Source organism: Argiope bruennichi, chromosome 3 (genome assembly GCF_947563725.1).
Source record: "Argiope bruennichi chromosome 3, qqArgBrue1.1, whole genome shotgun sequence".
NCBI classification, from domain to species: Eukaryota; Metazoa; Arthropoda; class Arachnida; order Araneae; family Araneidae; genus Argiope; species Argiope bruennichi.
This window is the reverse complement of record NC_079153.1, coordinates 30,535,760-30,556,320: the sequence shown is the minus strand read 5'-3', so window position 1 is coordinate 30,556,320 and position 20,561 is coordinate 30,535,760. Positions and strand designations below refer to the sequence as shown.

The window sequence follows — 20,561 nt, the reverse complement described above, 5'->3', positions numbered from 1 at the left end:
ATGTAATCTAATATTCTATCATTATTCTTCATGAGAAATTTAGGGTTTATTTACAATGTTTCTAAAATTTAATTTTTTTTTTAAACATGCATTTTCCCCTTCCCTCATGTATAACATTATATACAACTTGAAATTGAGTAAGGTTTCTGCCCCCCCCCCCCCCCCGCTTCTGCAGATATTTAGTTTTTTTATAATGCTAAACGAAAAAAAAGTTTCAAAAACTTCTTAATTGTGACTTTGAATAAAAAAAAATTATAACATATTTTAGAGATAATTCCATCTACACTTCTACAAAAGCTGTACTTCACAACACTCATAAAACATTTCAATATTTTTTTTACTTGATAAAGAAAGCCTTAGAGTTTTGAAAAATATTATATGAACAAAAATACAACATGGAGAAATATCAATTTAAAGGTTTCATTCCTTCAATGACTTGATGTGAAATTCACAGAATCATTTAGTAATTTTTACAAAATGTAAAATTTTATACTATAAATAAATAAAAAAAAAACTGCAAACATTTGAGACAATAAAATAGTATAATAGAAACAAATGATAAGATTCAATATTTTATAAATCTTAACCTTAGGAATTAAAAAAAAAAAAAAAATACCTCTGAGTTCATTTCATGCCCCAATAAAATTACACATTATTAGTACAACAAAATGTATTCATTTATTACTAGAGAAAAATGAATTTTATTAATGATAAAAGACCTTTTAACAATCTAAATTAGTTACTTTATTAACAATTGAAAAGTGATTAATTGTATGAAGGTCAGAAGCTACACATTTTTATTCTGTTAGCAGTAAAAATACCGAAATTACAAATGAATCTTAATGTGGGAATTGAGAAGAAAAACAGCAATTTCAAAGACAACAATATAATACAGTGCTCACAAAATAAATTAAATATTCTATATTCACATAATCGGTGTTATACATAAAATCTTTTTTCTTGACACATATGCAAAGAACATTTCTAAAGCGAATCTCAATTTGCATAGTTTTTGATTTCATACATGCACCATATGGAGGTTATATCAACTTTCCGGGTTCCGAGCATGTTTATCGAGAAAAACTTTCTCATGACACACAGGGGCCTTTCTCAGGTCCTCGCATCCAGGGTGTTTACAATAATGTCTGTCGACATTGAGAATGGCCGTCTGTTCTTGCATCCCTGATGCTGCTAAAGTTTCAATAACATCTGCCCATTTCACAAACGGTACGCTGCTCGAATATGGATTTTCCTTCGATTTTAATAAGACGAGAAAGCTTTTTTCTAGATTAGTTAAATGATGCAAAACCGAAAAGCGCTCTACTTTTCCTTTCATTGATAAAATTAATAAATTTCCACCCAACAAGAATTAAAAGAACAAAATCAAAAGTAGATATGATGGCATAATCGGCTATGGATTCTATTTACCTTTATAATACTTACATGTACACAATTCTTTTGACGAATCAGAATGAAGTTTCAAACCTTCCTCGGGTAGGAAAATACGTCTGGAACTTAAAAAAATGCTTTGAACAAGACGGATAAAATTTAGTGTATAGACTTTATAATGAATTTGTAGATTTATATCCTATTCTGAGCAAAATTCATTCTGAAAAATCGGTCTGCCCAGTTGCATATACTATAAAACGGACAGAGTTATAAGATAAAAATTTTATTCGTCCATTTAGAATCTAAAAAAATTGAACAGGATCAAAATTTGAGCCGGATTCGATAAATAGTAGGAAAGTTTGTTGGACTGTACCTTTGCACATGCAAATTCGAAACAACAACTTGGGTACATAAACGAAACAACTTGAAAAACGTAACAATGTAGGTAAATGAAATGGTGTCCAATTCAGAGATTTAGCATCTAAAGTGAATATTTTTTTTAAAGTTTTAAACCAAATCTGTTAAAGACTTCATATAAATGCCTATCGGTCTGTCCTTTCACATACATATAAAAGCGATAGCTTGTAAATGCAATGATTTAAATAAATAAAATTATTTATTATGTTATCTTGTGATTATTATTGTAGTTCCATGGTTTGTAGTCAAATTATGGTTTCTACTGGTCGGAAGAAAGACAGAATACATATTCTATTTTCTGGTATTTGTGCATTAACCGCATACCAGCAATTTATACACAATATAATCAGTAAAAACACTAATTTTAAAACAAAAACCGGCATTTCGACCAACAATTACCATATAATGAATACACAAATGCCGGTTTCCTTCAAAATATTCTAAAGCACATGATACTCATGTGTGGAACTCTAAAAATAAAAATATGGGCATTAGCGGTATTTATGCTCTTACCCGAGATTCACAACTATATGCGGGAGTGAGAGGAGAGCACTGTTATTTGAAAGTAAGCGCAAAGATTTTGAGGAAACCATTTCCGTTACTTTTATTCCTACAAATAACTAAATTAAAAATTCAGAGACCTAGAAATACGAAAGAAAGCTTCGTGAAAATAATTTCAGTGAAATCGTTTATTCACAAGGTTTATCAAGAAATTGTTTCAAACTTTTTCAAAATAAGTACCTATGTTTGTGATTTATGGCATTAAAATTTTATACTTAGAACATTTTTTTTAACCAGTTATGATTAGAAAATAAGAAAATTTTACTTTGCCACTGAAACTATCACTTGCTATAGAAAACAATCAGTAAAGGAATATTCGTTTTTAATTGTTGCATAACAACTTGTCAAAAATTTAGCAAAAAATTCATTTCGTATTAAACTAACAATAAAATAGACAGAAACGCAAAGGTTTAGAGATTTAGGTTTGAAAAAGAGTAATATAAGCTTAGTGGGAAAAAATTAAAACATTATAAAGTACTCATATAGTGTTAAAATGAGGAACATTATTTTAGCACATTTACTTCCCATTAAGAATTAATTTTTGCTTGAATAAAAATTTGCATAAATGCAGCTAAATGAATCACTGGGCTCAATGAAAAAAAGAAAGCCTTCTTAACACTGCCCAGCAAAATAATGATAAAAAAAAGGGTGCGATAAAGATAAAATTCCAGATGGATGACATTTTTGTCTTAAATGGCTAATTTTGCCCTTCATTGAACAAAAAAATATTCTGAGCTATTCTTATAATCTACTTTATAAATTTAAAATAATTTAACCCCTTGCCTGCCACGGGCGTACATATATGTCTCCCTAAGTCAATGTGTTAACTGCCCCTGGCGTATATATACGTCTCGCAACCTATATACGTGACACTGGGGACCGAATCCCGCAAGTCATCCTCGGCAGGTAAGGGGTTAATTAATATTTTATCTGAAGATAATTTATCCGAGAATATACAATTCTATAATAGATTAGACCTGAATAATGTCCCCGGGCCTGTTTTCGGGCATTAGTTGATTTGCAATAAAGTACGCTTAAAAGACACAATTGGACGTTTCGGAAAGAAGAAGATAGATTGATTTATAAAAAAAAATAACAGGAAAACGGGCGGTATACCACAAAATATGAAACCTATATAAACAAAAGAATTACGTGCAGCAGAAGAAAGATGGTCACAATATTAAATATAATATCGCTCATCGAAAGAATAGACAATTAATTTTAAAATACAGTTAAGAAGTCCCTGTTATACCGTGGTTAAATTGTATCAATCTTTTTGCAAGCCATCCTTTCACTATGCTAGTGCAAGCGAAGAAAACTCTATAGATAATTTTTAATCGAAAGTGAAATCCTCGAAAATCAGTGAAATTTAAAAAAAAATCAATATGTTGCTATATACACACCGAAATTTACTACGACACTAACAGGCTTTAAATCAACATGATGAATGGTCCACAGTAAAAGGAAATTTTAATCCGTTGCAAACCAGCCCGATAATTAAATATTATTTAAAAGTTATAATTTAATGTTATTTAGAGAGATTGAAATATTTTTTTTTATTTAAAAAATATCACAACAAAATAATTTTAAAATAAAAAACGCCATAATATTACAATTATTACATATTTTCATATGGAAACTTCAAAAGAATTTAAGAAGTTTTACTCGAATGATAGGACTAACTCAAAATGATATAACATTTTCCTTCAACTTAGACGATAAGATATATACTAAATAATAATTTGAAATTAGATTTCAAGCAGTTAAAATAACTAAAAAAAAAAAAAAAAAAAAAAAAAAAAAAAGAGCAACTTAAATAAAAAAAAAAAAAAAAAAAATATTAATGATATGAAAAGTTTAAAGGAGATTTGATTTCAGTTCGAAATATCATAGTATGGTGATGCTTCAGGTTTGATTCATCTTTATTTCATTTTTTAATTTTATAATAGCGATAGCATGAGCACAAAATCAGTATTAATCAACGAAACGCGAGTGAACAGAAAGCCAACAGAAACAGCATAAAGTATTTTATGAAATATACCTTAAAATTCATTAAAATTAGAGAAAATATGGAGGAATCAACGGAAGTGATCTCCCCAAAACTTTCTCGCATATTTAAGATGTTATCCCCTCCCCTAAACATAAGCATAAAGCATTTTTGGACATTGGATAAGGCCGCAAATGCTTGGATGGCACTGATGAATAAAATCGCGAAATATCGGTTTTTGGCAAGTATCTATCATTTTTACTGCATCTATCATGTGAATATGTATTTTGAACGCCTTTGTTTCCCTTTTGAACGCCTTTTTTTCCAAACAATAATTTAAGTTTGGCACGCAACTACAGATGTAGTCACAAGCTTACATAACAAATTTCGTATATTTAAGTCCTTGCGTTTTTCGAGCTATCGCATTTACATTCTTGTAAAATTGCGGACCAAAAGAAAGACCTTTAATATATTTGGTTGGCAATTTCATAGGTATGCCCACTTTAGATGCCAAACCTGTGTACCAAATTCTCTAAATATTATTGTTATCATTCTAATGCATATTTGGACTTCCTCTGAATGTAGATTTCTCTTCAGCAGATTTTGTTCCAAAATTTGATAGAAATTTACAAATTTGGTGTAAATACCATATTTTATCCATCTAGTTCAAAGTGCTTTAGAGTTATCTTTGTCACAGATGATGTATATATTTGACGATTAAATCTAGTAAACTGACATAGTTTTAGGAATTTTAAAGTGATGCAAAAATAGTGTTTGCACAATAATATGTTTTGATGCTATTGATAACAAAGTTAAATTTTGATTAACTCTAATTAAAAGTTTAATTTATAAGCCCCTACTATCTGCCAATTTTTATAAATCTAGATTCTGCCTTGTGAAGCCTTTTAAATTACTTTTTTTTTTCATCATGTATAATACATGATGCATTTTACAGACAGTATGTCAACCTATGTACAAAATCATATTAAAAATGTTGAAGCTGTCAATTGAAAACAACCAAGATACATTCATTTAGATGAATTCCACCCCTTAACTCATGTAAGATCTTACAAAATTCGACAAATACTTCAACATCTAATTGTGACTATCTCATTCTTCTAAGCTTTAATAGCTAACTTCCTGTTCTGGAAGAAGACAAAAAGTGACCGTGACATCTAATTAAAAAATTTAAATTTCAGATTGGCAATAGCGAAAAACATCAACAAGAACCGGAAATGTACAGATTAAAAGATGACAAATAATTTATGCAGATTTCAGAAAGGGAAAAAATTATTCCTATATTTTCACACACGAATAAAAATTGATAACAGATGTTATTACGAATAAATACATCAATTTGTCAGAGGTAAACAATTTTTTTTTCATTAACAGGTTTTAATTTTACATAATCCAGTTTTTAATGATTAATTTCTTTTGAATAAAATTCTTAAAAGAGGGTACATGTTTTGGATACTTTGTAAAAACCGAATCACGGTAATTGTTAGTGAGAATGTGATCGATATGGAATTAATTAAAACTCTAAGTGACAGGAAAAAGGCATAGTCGCCAGAAAATCACTTGAAACTGACTTTCATCTTAACTATGAGTGTCCAGAAAAATATTTAACTGAATTTGAAAAAAAAAAAAAAAACAGATGATCAAAGAAAAAAAAGAAAATGTTTTATTTTTATTTTTCAAGAAAATTGACCAGTTTGGCATGGTTCAGTTGAAGAAAAATTGATTACTGTTAAATTCTTTCCTTTCATGCTTTATACGACTGATAAGTTAAAATCCAAAGGTAAAATAAAAATTTAAAATAAAGGGTAAATAAAAATTTGGAAGTTCGTTAGCGAAAACAAATTCTTAAAGCGCTTGATATTTGCAACTGTAAATCTTCAATTATTTATTACATTAGCCAAAGCATGGAAAAAAGATGCCTTACATAGTATGATTAAGAAAAGAAAAATTTCTATGCCAAGGCTGATTTTGTACAAGAAACTTCTGAATAAAATCAAGAAAATTCAGATGTTGAAGAGTAAACAATTACCGAAAACAAAAAAGCTGCATAGAAACAGTTCGTTTCATTAGGACAAATAAATGAAGGTATTGCATTCGAACATCATTTGTACGTCAACGAGAATTTAGTTATGGATGATTATCCTATTGATCGAGACATATTTGGTGATTGCTTTAATCGAATTGAACCCCCCCCCCCAAAAAAAAAAAAATATGATGAAAACGAAGATAAATGAATTGAAAATTCACCTTGAAAGAAACAAATGCAAACATTCCAAAATGTCTTGCAGGATTAAAGATTTATTAATAACGTTCCGGAAGAAATTTTTACCTGAATGGAACATCATTTTGAAACGGCGGCGGCAAAAAATTATGTAAACATTTCCCCGAAACATTGTTTTTGCATATTTTCTAATAAAGATGTTACCTCTCTCTCTCTCTCCCCGCTTAAAATTGGGGACTTTGGGTAAGCCAAGAAAGCCTTGCATGCAAATGGCGAAAAATAGTTGCGAAATATAGATTTCTGGTGTGAATCTAGAATTTTTCTGAATCTATCATGCGATTTTTGCCGATTATGCAAGTACCTGAAAATCGAATATGCATTCTAGGTGTCTCTTTTCGGAATAATTGAAGCCAAAAATGAATATAGAACTTCGTTGTAATCACAAGACCACATACAAAGTTTCATTTATTTAAGTCAATGTGTTTACATGCACTAGAAAATACAGACCGACAGACAGGCAACCCTTTGACACATCTAGTTCAAAATTTTATAAGAATCTACATTTTAGGTGTACTAATATTTGAAACAGCATATGCATCCAATTTTATCTATCTAGCTCTTCACATTTTGTAATTAAAAGTTCATTTATACTTGAACAGCCGGATAGACAAACTTCCTTTGAATAGAGTTTGTTCAAAATTTGATAAAAATCTACAAATTTGAGGTTAAGTCCATATTACAAAATCTCAGCCGTCTAGCTCAAAACTATTTTGAGTTATTGTGTTCACAGATATAAAAAGAGATAAATTATGTCAAAAACGTGTTCAGACACTCTGGAAAGTGGGGATTCGTTAGTCTCGAAATCAAAATTTTTAATGATTAAAATACTTTCTCCTTATATATTTCATACATGAGAAAATAAATAGACATTAAGATTTGATTTTGTCAATAAAATTTTTTTTTTTTTTTTTCATTTGAACAATGTATACAAATTACATATTTATACATTGTAGAATATAAATTTTATTGCCAATACTTTTAAGTTTTCTCAAACCTTCAAAAGTAATCATACACAATACATGAAAATGATAAAAAGTTTCTTTCATTTCCGTTCATCGAACTTTCGTATATCGATCTATAATCAGGAATTTTTCAAACTTGATGTATAAAAACTAGACAATACTTTCTAGAGCAGGAAGTGAACAATTTTCATTGCTCCTCCAAAATTTTATAATTTTCTCTCTCTCTCTCTCTTTTTTTACAGCACAAAAGCTTATTCGCTCAGCTCAGAAGAGAAATATTATGCAAACTATTTCTCAAAATTAACATTAACAAGAGAAAAAAAAAAGCACTAACAGTTCTTTCAAGAGAGAGTCAATACAACCACATACAATAAAAATACAATATTACGAATGGGTTTCCTACGCAAAAAGTATATTTTTAACTCAAAACCTCAAACACGCGAACTTATCTATTTACTTCATTTTATTCTAAGTCTTGAGTTTCATTTCTCAGTTCGAAACCCTCTCTTTCTAGATAAGAAATTCACCAGGGCTTTCTATCTAAATTGACCATAACACTAGGGTAAATGGAAGCCAAAGATTCATGCACAATTTTCTTTCTATATTTTTTTGTCTATTTCATTCCCTGAGAGGTTTTTGTGCTATGACAGCAGAGATCTGCTGGATTGACACGATGGGCGGATGTCGAAGTGTTATGGGGGGTAAGGGAGGGTCTTTAAGGTGCACACTAAAGATGCATCCCAGAAAAGAAGACCCCAACTACACATACGCAGCGAGGGAAATACGGCTAAATGTAGCATCACGCGAAGATTTAAGTGTATTTCTAGGGGGAAAAAAGAAGAGGGAGAAACATCTGGTAAATGACAGCGACGTTGATTCATTGGTAAAGCTCTCCCTGTGCCAAAAAAGGCTTTTAGTATCAGAGGCTTCCGGGGAAAAAGTGAGAGGGATACGTTGGTATAGGCACGCGATGGTGATTATATACTTCGGATTCCTTCGGTTACGTCATGTTGCTACACAGTGAATAGTTAAATGCGAGGGCTGCAATGTTGCAATAAACATACCAATGCAATAGATTAATATTTATTTAAAGTAGGGAGGAAATGCTTCCAAAAATATACAAATAATTAAAAAAAGAATTTTAGTTTTTAAAAACATATATGAAAATGTATGTGGTGATGGTAACATTGTTATTATATACATTTCCTTTCTACGTCCAATAAATCCTGTCCAGGCAACAGCTGTACTTGTTTTTACTGTCAAAAGAATTAAAAACAGCCAAAAGTCATTTGGATTCAAAAGAAATAGACAACTGCGGTTTAAATCCAGAATTTGAAACTTTGTTCTCTATTAGTAAATAATTAACCGTGGACATCTTTTTATGTTTCTTTATTGAATTCTAATATGAATGAAAAACATTAAATACTGTTAACTGATTATTCAACAGACAAAGCAGAATATAAATTTTTTTTAGCAACAAAGAGCCAATTTCACCAAACAGGCTAGCAGCTTAAGACAAACAGATTTCGTATCATTCATAATCTGAAGATATCCATTCTCAAATTACAAAGAAAAATTTTAAAAGAATAAAAAAAAATGAATTTAATAAAAGTCAACAAATTTGATAGACCACATTGTCATAGGCAATGCGTATTACCAAACTTGATATTATCAAATTATTATTTACTTATTAGCCTATCATTTCCAAAAATGAAGATTAAATTTCGACCCGATTAAATTTCCGAACCCGATACTTTGGCTACTTCATTGCAAAGCATGCTCTCTCGCAAAATGACATTTTCTGAACGACATTTTATAATCAATAATCATATGACACCTGCGCCATTATATGAACAACAGAAGCAAAACACAAATAATTCTTTCGCACAGATATCAGTTTTAATAGTGTAGTCAATATCAACAAATTGTTTGTTTTTTTCCTTCCAACGATACACTTATTTCAAAGAGAATACAGAAGCTTATATATCATTATAATTCTGATTAATATTTAATTAAAACTTAAAACATGAAATGTTGAGAAATCAAATAAAAAATTCTGGATTAATTTAAAAGCCTTAATTTATTAGATTATTAGCCACCTTCAGGGACCAGTAGGTTCTCTGGGAAAACAGACTGCGTTTACTTTCAATTAAATCTCTCACGCACTACAAAATGTTCACGATTCACTCAAGGAAATATTCTTAAGCATCCAATTGTGAGAAACAATAATATCGAATTATTTTAATAGCCGGGAGTTATATATCATTACATTTAATAGCCGAGAAAATATTTAGTCTTACCATCCAAAGACTGTTTGTGCGTATGGACGGACCATGATAAGTACTATTAAAAACATAACTATCTGGGTAATCTATCTTTTGATTTTTCATAGTACTGCAACTTCACTTTCTTATTTCTCATGTAAAATAATCAGCAATAAACAAAAAAAGCTTCTTCTTTACTCCCACCAATTACAGAAAATCACACGATAAACTTAATATTTTCTCTCCAGATACTGGGCATATCTCCCCTTCTACTAGTACTTTACCTTTTTAATGCTTTTCCAACTTCACAAATTATTTTGTCCACAAAAATTAATTTCAAATTTGATTCAAGATGAAAATTATAAATCTGACAGGAGACATATCTTTTGATAACTGAAAATAATTTATGCACCGAAAGCTACTACCCGACAGAGAAATAATTTCAAATGCCAATTTTGGCCCTTTTCAAATTTGACACGAAAATATTGTAAGATTCAGGTGTCCCTACTTCTTTCAGACATCCCAATTCACTCCAATTAAATAGGATCTTTCATTTCATTTCAGTGGCATTACGATTCATTTTACTATTTCATTTTATAACAGCAGAATACTAACAGTATGAGAGTTTTTATTTTATTATTAGCCGTCTTTGGCGGCTTTTTCATTCGCCGGAAGTAATGGTCGATAAATTTTTTAAATAAACATTTTATGTAATTTCGTCATAACAGCTTCTTCAGGAAAGTATTTTTAAGTTTCAAATTATGATAGATTTATAATATATATTTTTTAAAGGCCTTTCATCGTTTTCTTCATTTTACTATGCAAGTTTCTTATTTTCTGTTAGTTCCCTTATAATTCGTAAAAAAATGGGTTCACTCTGCTATTTCTGTTATCCTATTTTAACAAATAATTTAATTTTTAACATAAAACAATGTAAAATTTGGCATTTTTTTCATGTTAATAGTATTCAAATATAAATTTAAATCGTTTACAGATTTAAATTCATAATTAAAATACTATAATATAAGTGAATATATATGGCTTCCTTTCCTTATATGTATTTTGGCAATAACGATTTGCGTTAAGGAAAGAAGTTTGATTTCACTATTTTGCACGTTTCAATGTTTTAAGTAGATCCCTTATAGGAAGACAATCAACTGCAAAAGCTCTTATGATACAACTTAGAGAAAATTTCTGCAGATCATGGTCCCTAGAACCCCAAATCACCCTTGGTTAAGTTATATATTTTCTCTATTTATATTTCTATATCTTTAATTAATCTTACATCTTTAAATCCTAATTAATTTCATATTTTTTTAATCTTAAATTAATCCATGTTACTTAATTCAAAAATGTAATCTTACTTCCTGATCCACATCCCACTTTTTAAATTTAATTATTTCTAACAAGATCTCTAAAAATTGCTGAAGCTTTGGTTCTCACATTACACGTGAAGGAATAAAAGTCCTCACACTCTATTCAATTCTTTACATAGATTCCTAAGATACCCTTTCCTAAATTGATCCTAAATCCCTAAAAAAGATATCTTCTATGCCTTCCAGTGGAAGAATAAACTGAATATACAAATATAGAATAAGTTCATAGAAGAATCATATAGTTCAGGATGGAAATGGAGGAGGATTGAAATGTTCCTTTCTTTCTAACTTTCTTAAGAATGAATAAACAAATAAATATACAAATTAGACAATTAGCGTCTCATTTAGAAAAACAACTTTTGTATTTAAAGTTTTTCCATAGTTGCATTGTTTAAAAAATACACACTAAACAGTAATTATCAACCCTGTTTTTAACGTCAATTTTGAAAACAAATGACATAACGTTTCTACTTTATTTCACTAAAATCGTTTACATACATGTGGATGATCAAGAGCTTAAATAAAATTAATTAAATAAAAATAAAGGAAGTGAAAGATTTAAAGGCAAATTATAAATTGCTTTATCTCATAAGTAATAATAACTAGACACCTTCGGCGAACAAAAGAACCAGTCGCAACGACTGAACCTATTTTAGCAATTTTTATTTCACATGGAAGTTAATGACACCTAGATATGTTATCCATAGCCACTTGCTTCCAATCACCAACTATTTTCGAAGGAAATATCAGTAACTCTACTTTTCTATACATTCACTGTCAAAGTTCCCCAGGCACAATCATTAGATAAAATATTTAATATACTGACTTCATATTAAATATTTTTTTTTATTTACTATGAAACTTTATGATTTCTAGATGCATCATTAAATAGCGTTTTGCTCTTCTGCGCTTCTATTTTCAGAGGATATTGCAAAATAAAATGTATACGGAGCGCCCAGTCTCAATAATTGGGCAGATTTCGCAAATTTTCGTTCCCAATTTGCAAGTACAGCAAACCAATCAAAATACTCTATCATTATATTAAAATGCATTATCTTTCGCTTTGATAAGATGTATTTCACTAAAATTAATCTACATGGCTATATATTAATTAATATCTTTAATAGAGTCGCCGAAAGTGGCTGCTTTGAACAAGATTAATTCAGTCGGGCCAATTAATTTTAATAAACCACACCTTAACACAACAAAAATACTAGGAAAGTAAAATTATAATAATATAAGCAAAAGTTGCGCTATAATGATAAAACATCAAGATTGGCTCGCTATACTTCAGGTGACGAAATTGCCAAGTTGAGAAATCGGTTCAGTTGTTGAAGTTGGCACAGTTTTATTTTACAATATCTCTTGAAATAGAGAGGAAATGGGTAGACAACCATCGATGATGTAACGACAAACCATGAGCATTCATACGAAAAAAAAAAAAATTGTCCGGTGATTGGAAGTAGCGAACTTATTTGTGCCCCCCCCCCCAGAGAGAAGATACAATGAGGTTTTGAATTTTCCCAAAAGTGGAGGATGGTGAAAAAAAGACGATCTTTGAAAACATATCTAGGAGCACTGAGCTTCCTTATAAAATAAAATGTTTCGAAATCGGTCTAGTGATTCGGGGGTTCGCGAGTTTTCGCCATAAAAAATGTACAATGAAGTTTCGTTTAGTAAATTTTACTTGAAAAATGTATGGTGGAGAGAGAGATACAATCACATAAAAGTTCCTAATCTAGAGATAATGAGCTTTTATATGAAACAAAAGTTGACAAAACTTCATCAATGGCTGAAGCTGAGTGACTGGTACAATAGTTTTTCTTCTTATTATTATATATATTTTTGTTACATACTATTAAGTAGTTGAACTCAAAGGTTTTCTTTAAGGACAGCGAGTCCTTTGCTCTAAGATAAAGCAATTTTATAAACAATAATTTATTCTTCTTAGAATTAATTAGACAATTTAATTTTATAAATAAAGTTTATTATTCATAAATGTACGATTACCCGAATGTTCATAAAGAAAAAATTACAGAAATTAGTGTTAATTTATCATTTTACTTTTCAGCACTATTAATCACTAATGTGTAATATTTTCCTTGAAACAATTGTTACTGTTTTACCAGCAGTACTTCAAAAACTTTGCAATAAAAAACAACCGCATGACACATAATTTTGGTGATACAACTAAATTAAATCAAGAATTATCAATATATTTCTGATAAAATCCTAACTAGCTATTACATTAACTGAACTGCGACAATTATTAAAATAGTAAATTGCTAGCTCATTTGCCACAAAAGAATAGATGTCATCATTATATTTACCTAGCCCAAAACTATGATATTATTTTGGAAGGGGTTTTTCCCCCATTTTTTCCGAATTTAAGAAGTTTTTAAAATTTTAAGCAATCAATAAATTTAGCACTCATGAAATAAAATGCAATTAAAAAATCAAATATAACCAATTAATTGAAAACATATATTCTAAAAATGTATAGAAAAGAAAGAAATTTATAAATATGCAAACAAATAAGTTTCTTGAATTTTGAATTTTTGATATATATATATATATATTGAGAAGAACTTTATTAAGCACTTTAATTTTTATTAATAATAATTATAAAATATTTATTAGTTTATTGGAAAAAGTATTTAGCACAATAATTTTAATTTTAAAAATATTTTTTAATATAATAATATTGATCAAAGAGAATTTTAATACAATGTAAACTTATAAAAGAATACTAAAAGCCAATAAAATTCTGATAATATTTCAAGTGCTGGGATAAATCAGGAGTGAAATATATATATATATATATATATATATATATATATATATATATATATATATATATATATATATATATCACTTCTAAGTACTAGAAATATTTTTTTCAATCAAAAAAATTTATTGTTGGGTAAATAAAGTAATGGTATTTTGAACAAAATTCTAGTTTTAAACTGTTAGGGGGAGAGGAGATGGCCATTATATTATATAAGTATATAATGTAATTAACTGTAAGATGATATATGTATGTATATAATTTTAAAGGATTTTCAAAATATACACATTTTGAGGAATTAATTAAGAAGCAATTTATACCTATGGATTAATGCAACATTCCAAAAAAACTATTATTTTAATAACAAAAAAAATTATTTTAACAGGAATAGCAAGACTAAAATAGAATAATTGCATGGCTGACAGCAATTTTCAACCATGTAAGCATTAAATTAAATGATAAAGAATAGTAGATGAAGAAATCTCCAAGAACGTCAAACAAAATATTAAAATAGAATTACTACTACTTAACTGGATAAAAAGTGCTCTATTGAACAAATTACTAGTGCAAACAGTCAAAATTAACAAATATATTAAGTTAAAAAAGACTATAAGATATTAAATCAATAAATTGTACTATACCACAAATTTAGTAATTCATTGCGGTACAACAAGACAGAATATTGCATGTGTATAGCTTTATGACGCTAATCAAAGAGAAGATAGATATAGCATTAATTTATAATTTATGTAGATACAATCTAGTATACTTTATCCTTTTTGAAAGAATACTGGATGATAAAATATATAGAAAACATTTTACCTTTATTAAGTATACCAAGTTTCAAAATTATATAGATATTTTGTTAAAATTCTATTTCAAAATTATATCAATTCAGAATACAGAGATTCTGATGTTAAATACTAATGAAATTTCAAAAAAGTATCCAACTATAAATAAGGAAAAATGCAACATATAATAAAACTATTATATAATAAAGTACAACATTTTCAAAAAAGCTGTTAATATGCCTATCAATGTTCATTAATTAAATAACAATACGTCTCAGATTATCTTTCAAATTAATAGAACAAACTTTGTTTAAGAATAGTGGAGAAGGATTCTTTTATATCAGCAGAATTACAGTTAATGATGTGAACAAAGGGTTTCAAAGCAATCCAGATGCTTTATTTATAAATCTGTATAATACAGATTCTTGGCAAAATTTTCTTCAAATATATGTTAAATTGCCCTGCCAGTTCCATAACATTTTACAAATGCATATTCAGTTACCATGTTAGATCAGAAATCAATTTTTCTATCATCATTTAATTGTTTCCACTTTAAGCTTAATTTCTATACTTAAAAGTTGCATACCTAGTAAAAAATAAATTTTACGTTATTTAAAAGTTTCGAAGATTTGCTTGAACTTTTTCACTCTACAAATAAAAAAGTAAATAAATAATTTCACGAACACAATAATTAGTCATATAATGCAAAGGCAATTTAATTTTTGAAAATTTTAAACATCTGCTATTTTTTTTACTTTTTTAGTAATTTCTATAACTATCAGTTTCCTATAAAATTATTGGTTATTTAATAATATGAATTTTATCCATTTTAACAATTAATTTGTTGGCAAATAAAAATATATTGCAAACAAGCATGAAACACTTCCTTTTAATATCTAAATGCATTTTTTCTTCTTCTTTACATCAGTAAAAAATTCAAATCAGCTCTTAAATAGAGATATGTATAAAAATAAAATAAATACTTAAAAAATCAATGCAGGATTAATATAATATTTAAGATATTAAATAATAATAATAAATGCAAACTGTAAATCTGAAAGTATAACTGAATACAATTTGCATAGAAGAAAAGATTTGAAATGCAATAGATTCCCCCTGCCTCCTCCTTTTGTGACTAATGCTCTTATATTAAATAGTAGAATATGTAAAAATATACTTTAAATGTTTGTGTTAAAAATATTTAAATCTGTTTTTACTTTTATAACTGAAGTTGCTTGAAAATTTCAAATAATATCAAAAAAGATATAAATTAATAAATATTTGCAGCAACATTACTTTGAAAAATTAAAGAAATATTTATATTGCTTCATAAAAAGATGTATTTATATTAAAGAAGTATTATTCTAATTTCCATTTAATATTCATTAAAAAATATACATATATGCAAGTAATAAGGAGAATTTTTTTTTTCAGCAAACATACATTTTTCTTTAGGCACAGATTTTCAAAAATATAGTTGTATATAATTGCTACTTTTAGGGGAAGGAGAGTTATTACAGTTATTCATAAATTTATCTTGAAAATATAACATTTTTATTAAAAAACAAGCACATGCTTTGCATTCTTCTTTCACATATGGTGGTTTATTTCTTGAAACATTTATCTAAAAGCGTTAATTAAATTTTTAAACCACTTGATGATGGAAATAGATATTTTAAGCTTAAAAATATATTCTCTTCATCAAGTGATTCAAAACTGAATTGCAAAGTATTAAATATTTTGATATAAATGGTTCCCAGAAATAAATTGTCATACCTGAAAGAATTAAGATATATGTGTGATATAATGAAAAAAATAAGAATGAGTATTAAAAATGAACTTGGAAATTTGAAGAAAAAAATTAGTACTTAGTTATTAGTGTTAACAAAAACAAAGGAATTAATAATTAGATTATTGTTAATTATAATATCAAAATCTTAATTTTACAATTAAATATATAAATGTATCCTGTGAATAAATACTACTTTTCCTAATAGATACATTGTGCACAAATTAGAAATTCATTAAATTCAACCAATCATGAAGTAATAGATAAGGTCATAATTACAGAAACCTCTGCAATATTTAAATATATTGCTATGGAATATCCTATTTTATAAAAGAAAGAACATATAGAGAATGAAAATAAAAGTACTACCTTGTTCTAGTGTCTTCCTTAATTGCAATTCTATTATTATATATCCCTTCTCCTCAGTTTAAAAAAAAAATTTTGAAAGGTAAACAGAGGTTTTGTTAATGGTTATTTACATCATAAAATGAACTTTTAGTCAAACATCAAATTAAATTAAATCTAAGAAATGATTATACTTACTATTTTGATCAAACACAAATCATAGGTAAGACATCACCGAAAAAAGAAAAGAAACATATATGAAAATACTAGAAAAATAAGGAGAAGTAATATTAAAAATTACTATTTATTAATTAAAATTTTTATTAATTATGTGTCTACAAAAGTACAAATAATTTATAAAACAGATAGGGAAAAAAAGATAAAATCACAACAAGAATTCTGTCTATTAAAACAGTTAAAAACAATTTTTAAGCAATATTTTAGAAACAACAACTGATTTTATGTCTGCAAATAGCTTCCTTATTCATTTAAATAGATGATACCATAAAAGTCTAATCAGCTTATCAGTGAATACAATCTTTTTGTTAATTAAATTTAAAAATCTAAATTACTTATAACATAACAAATTTCTAAGTAAATCTTCAAAACAGTACTAATAACACAGATAAAACAAACTTTTGCCTTTTTTTAAAAAACAAAGAACTCCACAATGACACAATCTATTGGAATTATTTCAAAACATTTTATTTTCTCACTATGCTTACGAATTTCCCTATAATCGCAATGAAATGCTGTTTTGAAAATACAGACAAAATAATTACTGAATCAATTGCCATAACTGTACTTTATATTTGTAATATTTTTTTTTTGTATAATTTCATCAAAAGTGAAAAATAATGCTTGAAAATTAAACTTGAAGAGCTCACAAAAAGAGTGATGTTAAAAAAACACCTTTTATCTGTAAAGCCAAAAAATATATACCAAGAGAGGTACAAAAATCATAAATTAATGCTTGCTGTTTAATTCTCAATGTTTGCTTCAATATTTATATGAAAAAAAAAAATCCTAGCTAAATGTACAAAATTTTATATTTTATGACGAATTAATTAGAATAATATATTTGTCAACACAAACTGGAACGTAATATTTTAATATATCAAGATGGAAGAAATCTCAAACACTACCAGCTGAACTTAATAACAGTGCAAAGAATTAAATACCTGGTATTGAAATAAAGAATTCTGAATAACTAAACAATATGTTTTAGATAGATACATATCATCCTTTCTAATATAATCATTTAAATTATTGATTATTTTAGAATTTTTACGAAATCTATTTTTTTTCTTACTTCAGGATTTTATTGAAGTAGAAATAAAATAATAACAACAAAAAAAGACTTATATTAACAATATGATATTTAGTAATAATTTAAAACAGAAGAAGAAACCTACCATATCTTCTGGAAGATGCATAAGTTAGATCTGAAATAAAAGTATAAAATAAAAATGGGTAACTATAAACCCTAATGTCAAAACAGAATAAAATTTGGGTAAATAAAAGTATTCGTAAGAAAAAAAATATATAAAAGGGATTAAAAGTGGATGGCTATAAATTCTAATGATAAATCAGAGTAAAATTACATAAGTAAAATGAAATCATTATTTTTAAATACACACCAGGAATTAAGCCACTTTAATGATAACTCAGGTATTTTATTCAAAACAAATAGAATGATTGCATGCAAAGTTAAAAACAATATAGGTTAAATAATTATGAACGGGAACTTAAATTATTAACAAATGCTAATGTTATATTCTAGAATAACAACATGCAAAAAACATATGGAAAAATCTAGTGGAAATATTTCATTAATAGTGCATAAATACATATTCCTAAGGCTAAATTATTTTTGGTAATTATTATTTAAGCATATTTTATTTTCTGATTATTTCCTAGCTTCCTTCATAGATAGTATTGAGCTCCAATCACTTTAGGAACACAACTAGATACAATTTAAGGAAATTCAAATTAAATAATCATTTCTGACAACTAATTAACAATTTAAAAATAAAAAAGTTTCAAAATTTTACTAAAAAAAAAAAAAAAAAAAAAAAAGAAGGTACTAATGCACTAACCACATGTCACTGGTGAACTTTAGACTTAACCATATGACATTGGTGGATATAATCAAATTTTAGCTATGATTAATATTATATCTTTAGAGACTAATTGCTCCTTCAACTCATATAATATTTCTGGTGCTTAATATATGGCATATGGTTAATACATAAATATCAAAACTGCCAGACTGATCAATAAGTATTATCATTTTGTTTATATTTATGTAACTTGACAAAAAATTCATAATAGGCTTATTAAGAAAATATTTTACTTTCTCCAAATTCTGCTCTTTGTTACTTTGGTTAAATAAAAACTTCTTTCCAATCCATACTATCTATGTCACAAGCGAGATCAAGTAGGAATTTTGATATTGCAACAATTTCGCAATTAATTATAGTAGTTTCGTTACATAAGCTTATCGTATTCAATTATAATGACAATTCGTCGCTATTTTTTATAAAAATTTCAGATCATTGTTACATTCTACAATATATTGATATAGTCACATTGGTTTTTACATGCTTGTTTACAGATTTCTTTTTATTTATTTTTTACATCCAACAGTCAACTAGATTATCAATTCCTTTACAAATAACAATTTTTTTAAAAAATAAAACATTTACACCAATTTTTATTGAATTACACAGTAAAATTTCTGGTAAAAGTTTACAATTAGGTGCCCCTTGATTTTTAGGCGATTCTTTTTATGCCAAGATCGGTCATTTTCTGTTGGTAACCAAACAATGAAGTAAATGAAAACAAATATTATGGAAACCAGAAATAGTGCTTAATCGCTAAAATCTGTCGCCAATCGAAGGGGCACCCAAATCTACACTAGAACTAAATTTCTGTATAAACTACTTTCATGCAAATCAGAACTCAGATTTTTTTTTTTTTTTTTTAACTGAACAGCGAAATGAAACATTTTTTAGCAAAAAGTTGGGCCTTTTTTTATTTATTTTTCACTTTGTTTATTTTCTGAGTTCTGTTGTTTCTGAGTTTTTTTTAAACTGATACAACAAAATGGAAAAAGCTACATAACTTCAGAACAAATTAGGTTTAAATAACATACAGTACTTAAGCAAATTTTTTTATGCAAGGTAAATTACTTTTGATATAATTCCATTCAAAAATTTGAATATATATATGTAATGATATTTTAAACTTTAATTACGGCTGGTCATTTCGAACCATGGAGATAGAGCAGACGGCTTGCCGGAACGAAGAGCGTCTGCGAAGAGCTATTGCATGATTCATTTTCCTTTTACGTGGATTTAATTTTAATTCTTTCAGTTCATTTGACAATTTTTCACTATCCTTGTCGACTTTTTAATATGTGACATTATTTTATGTGAAGCAGAATGCAGTTTGAAGACAGTGAAGAGACTTTTTACATTTTTAAATTCTTTTTAATCCATCGGGAAAGCATAATTATTTACAAGCAAAGATGCGGACATTGTGCGTCCGCCACAACGCGTTGCAAAAGCAGAAGTGGGGAAAAAAGGGGC

The 20,561-nt window shown here is 27.6% G+C and overlaps 1 protein-coding gene across 1 annotated transcript in view; it reads right to left on the bottom strand.

Annotated features, from left to right (window-relative positions):
- The window catches only part of LOC129963722 (septin-7-like), a 50,599-nt gene that overhangs the window by 27,705 nt on the left and 2,333 nt on the right, over positions 1–20,561 (bottom strand). Inside the window, exon 2 of the mRNA XM_056078245.1 lies at positions 18,385–18,413. Coding sequence (XP_055934220.1) covers positions 18,385–18,413 — 29 coding nt within the window. The remainder of the gene's footprint in view (positions 1–18,384; positions 18,414–20,561) is intronic.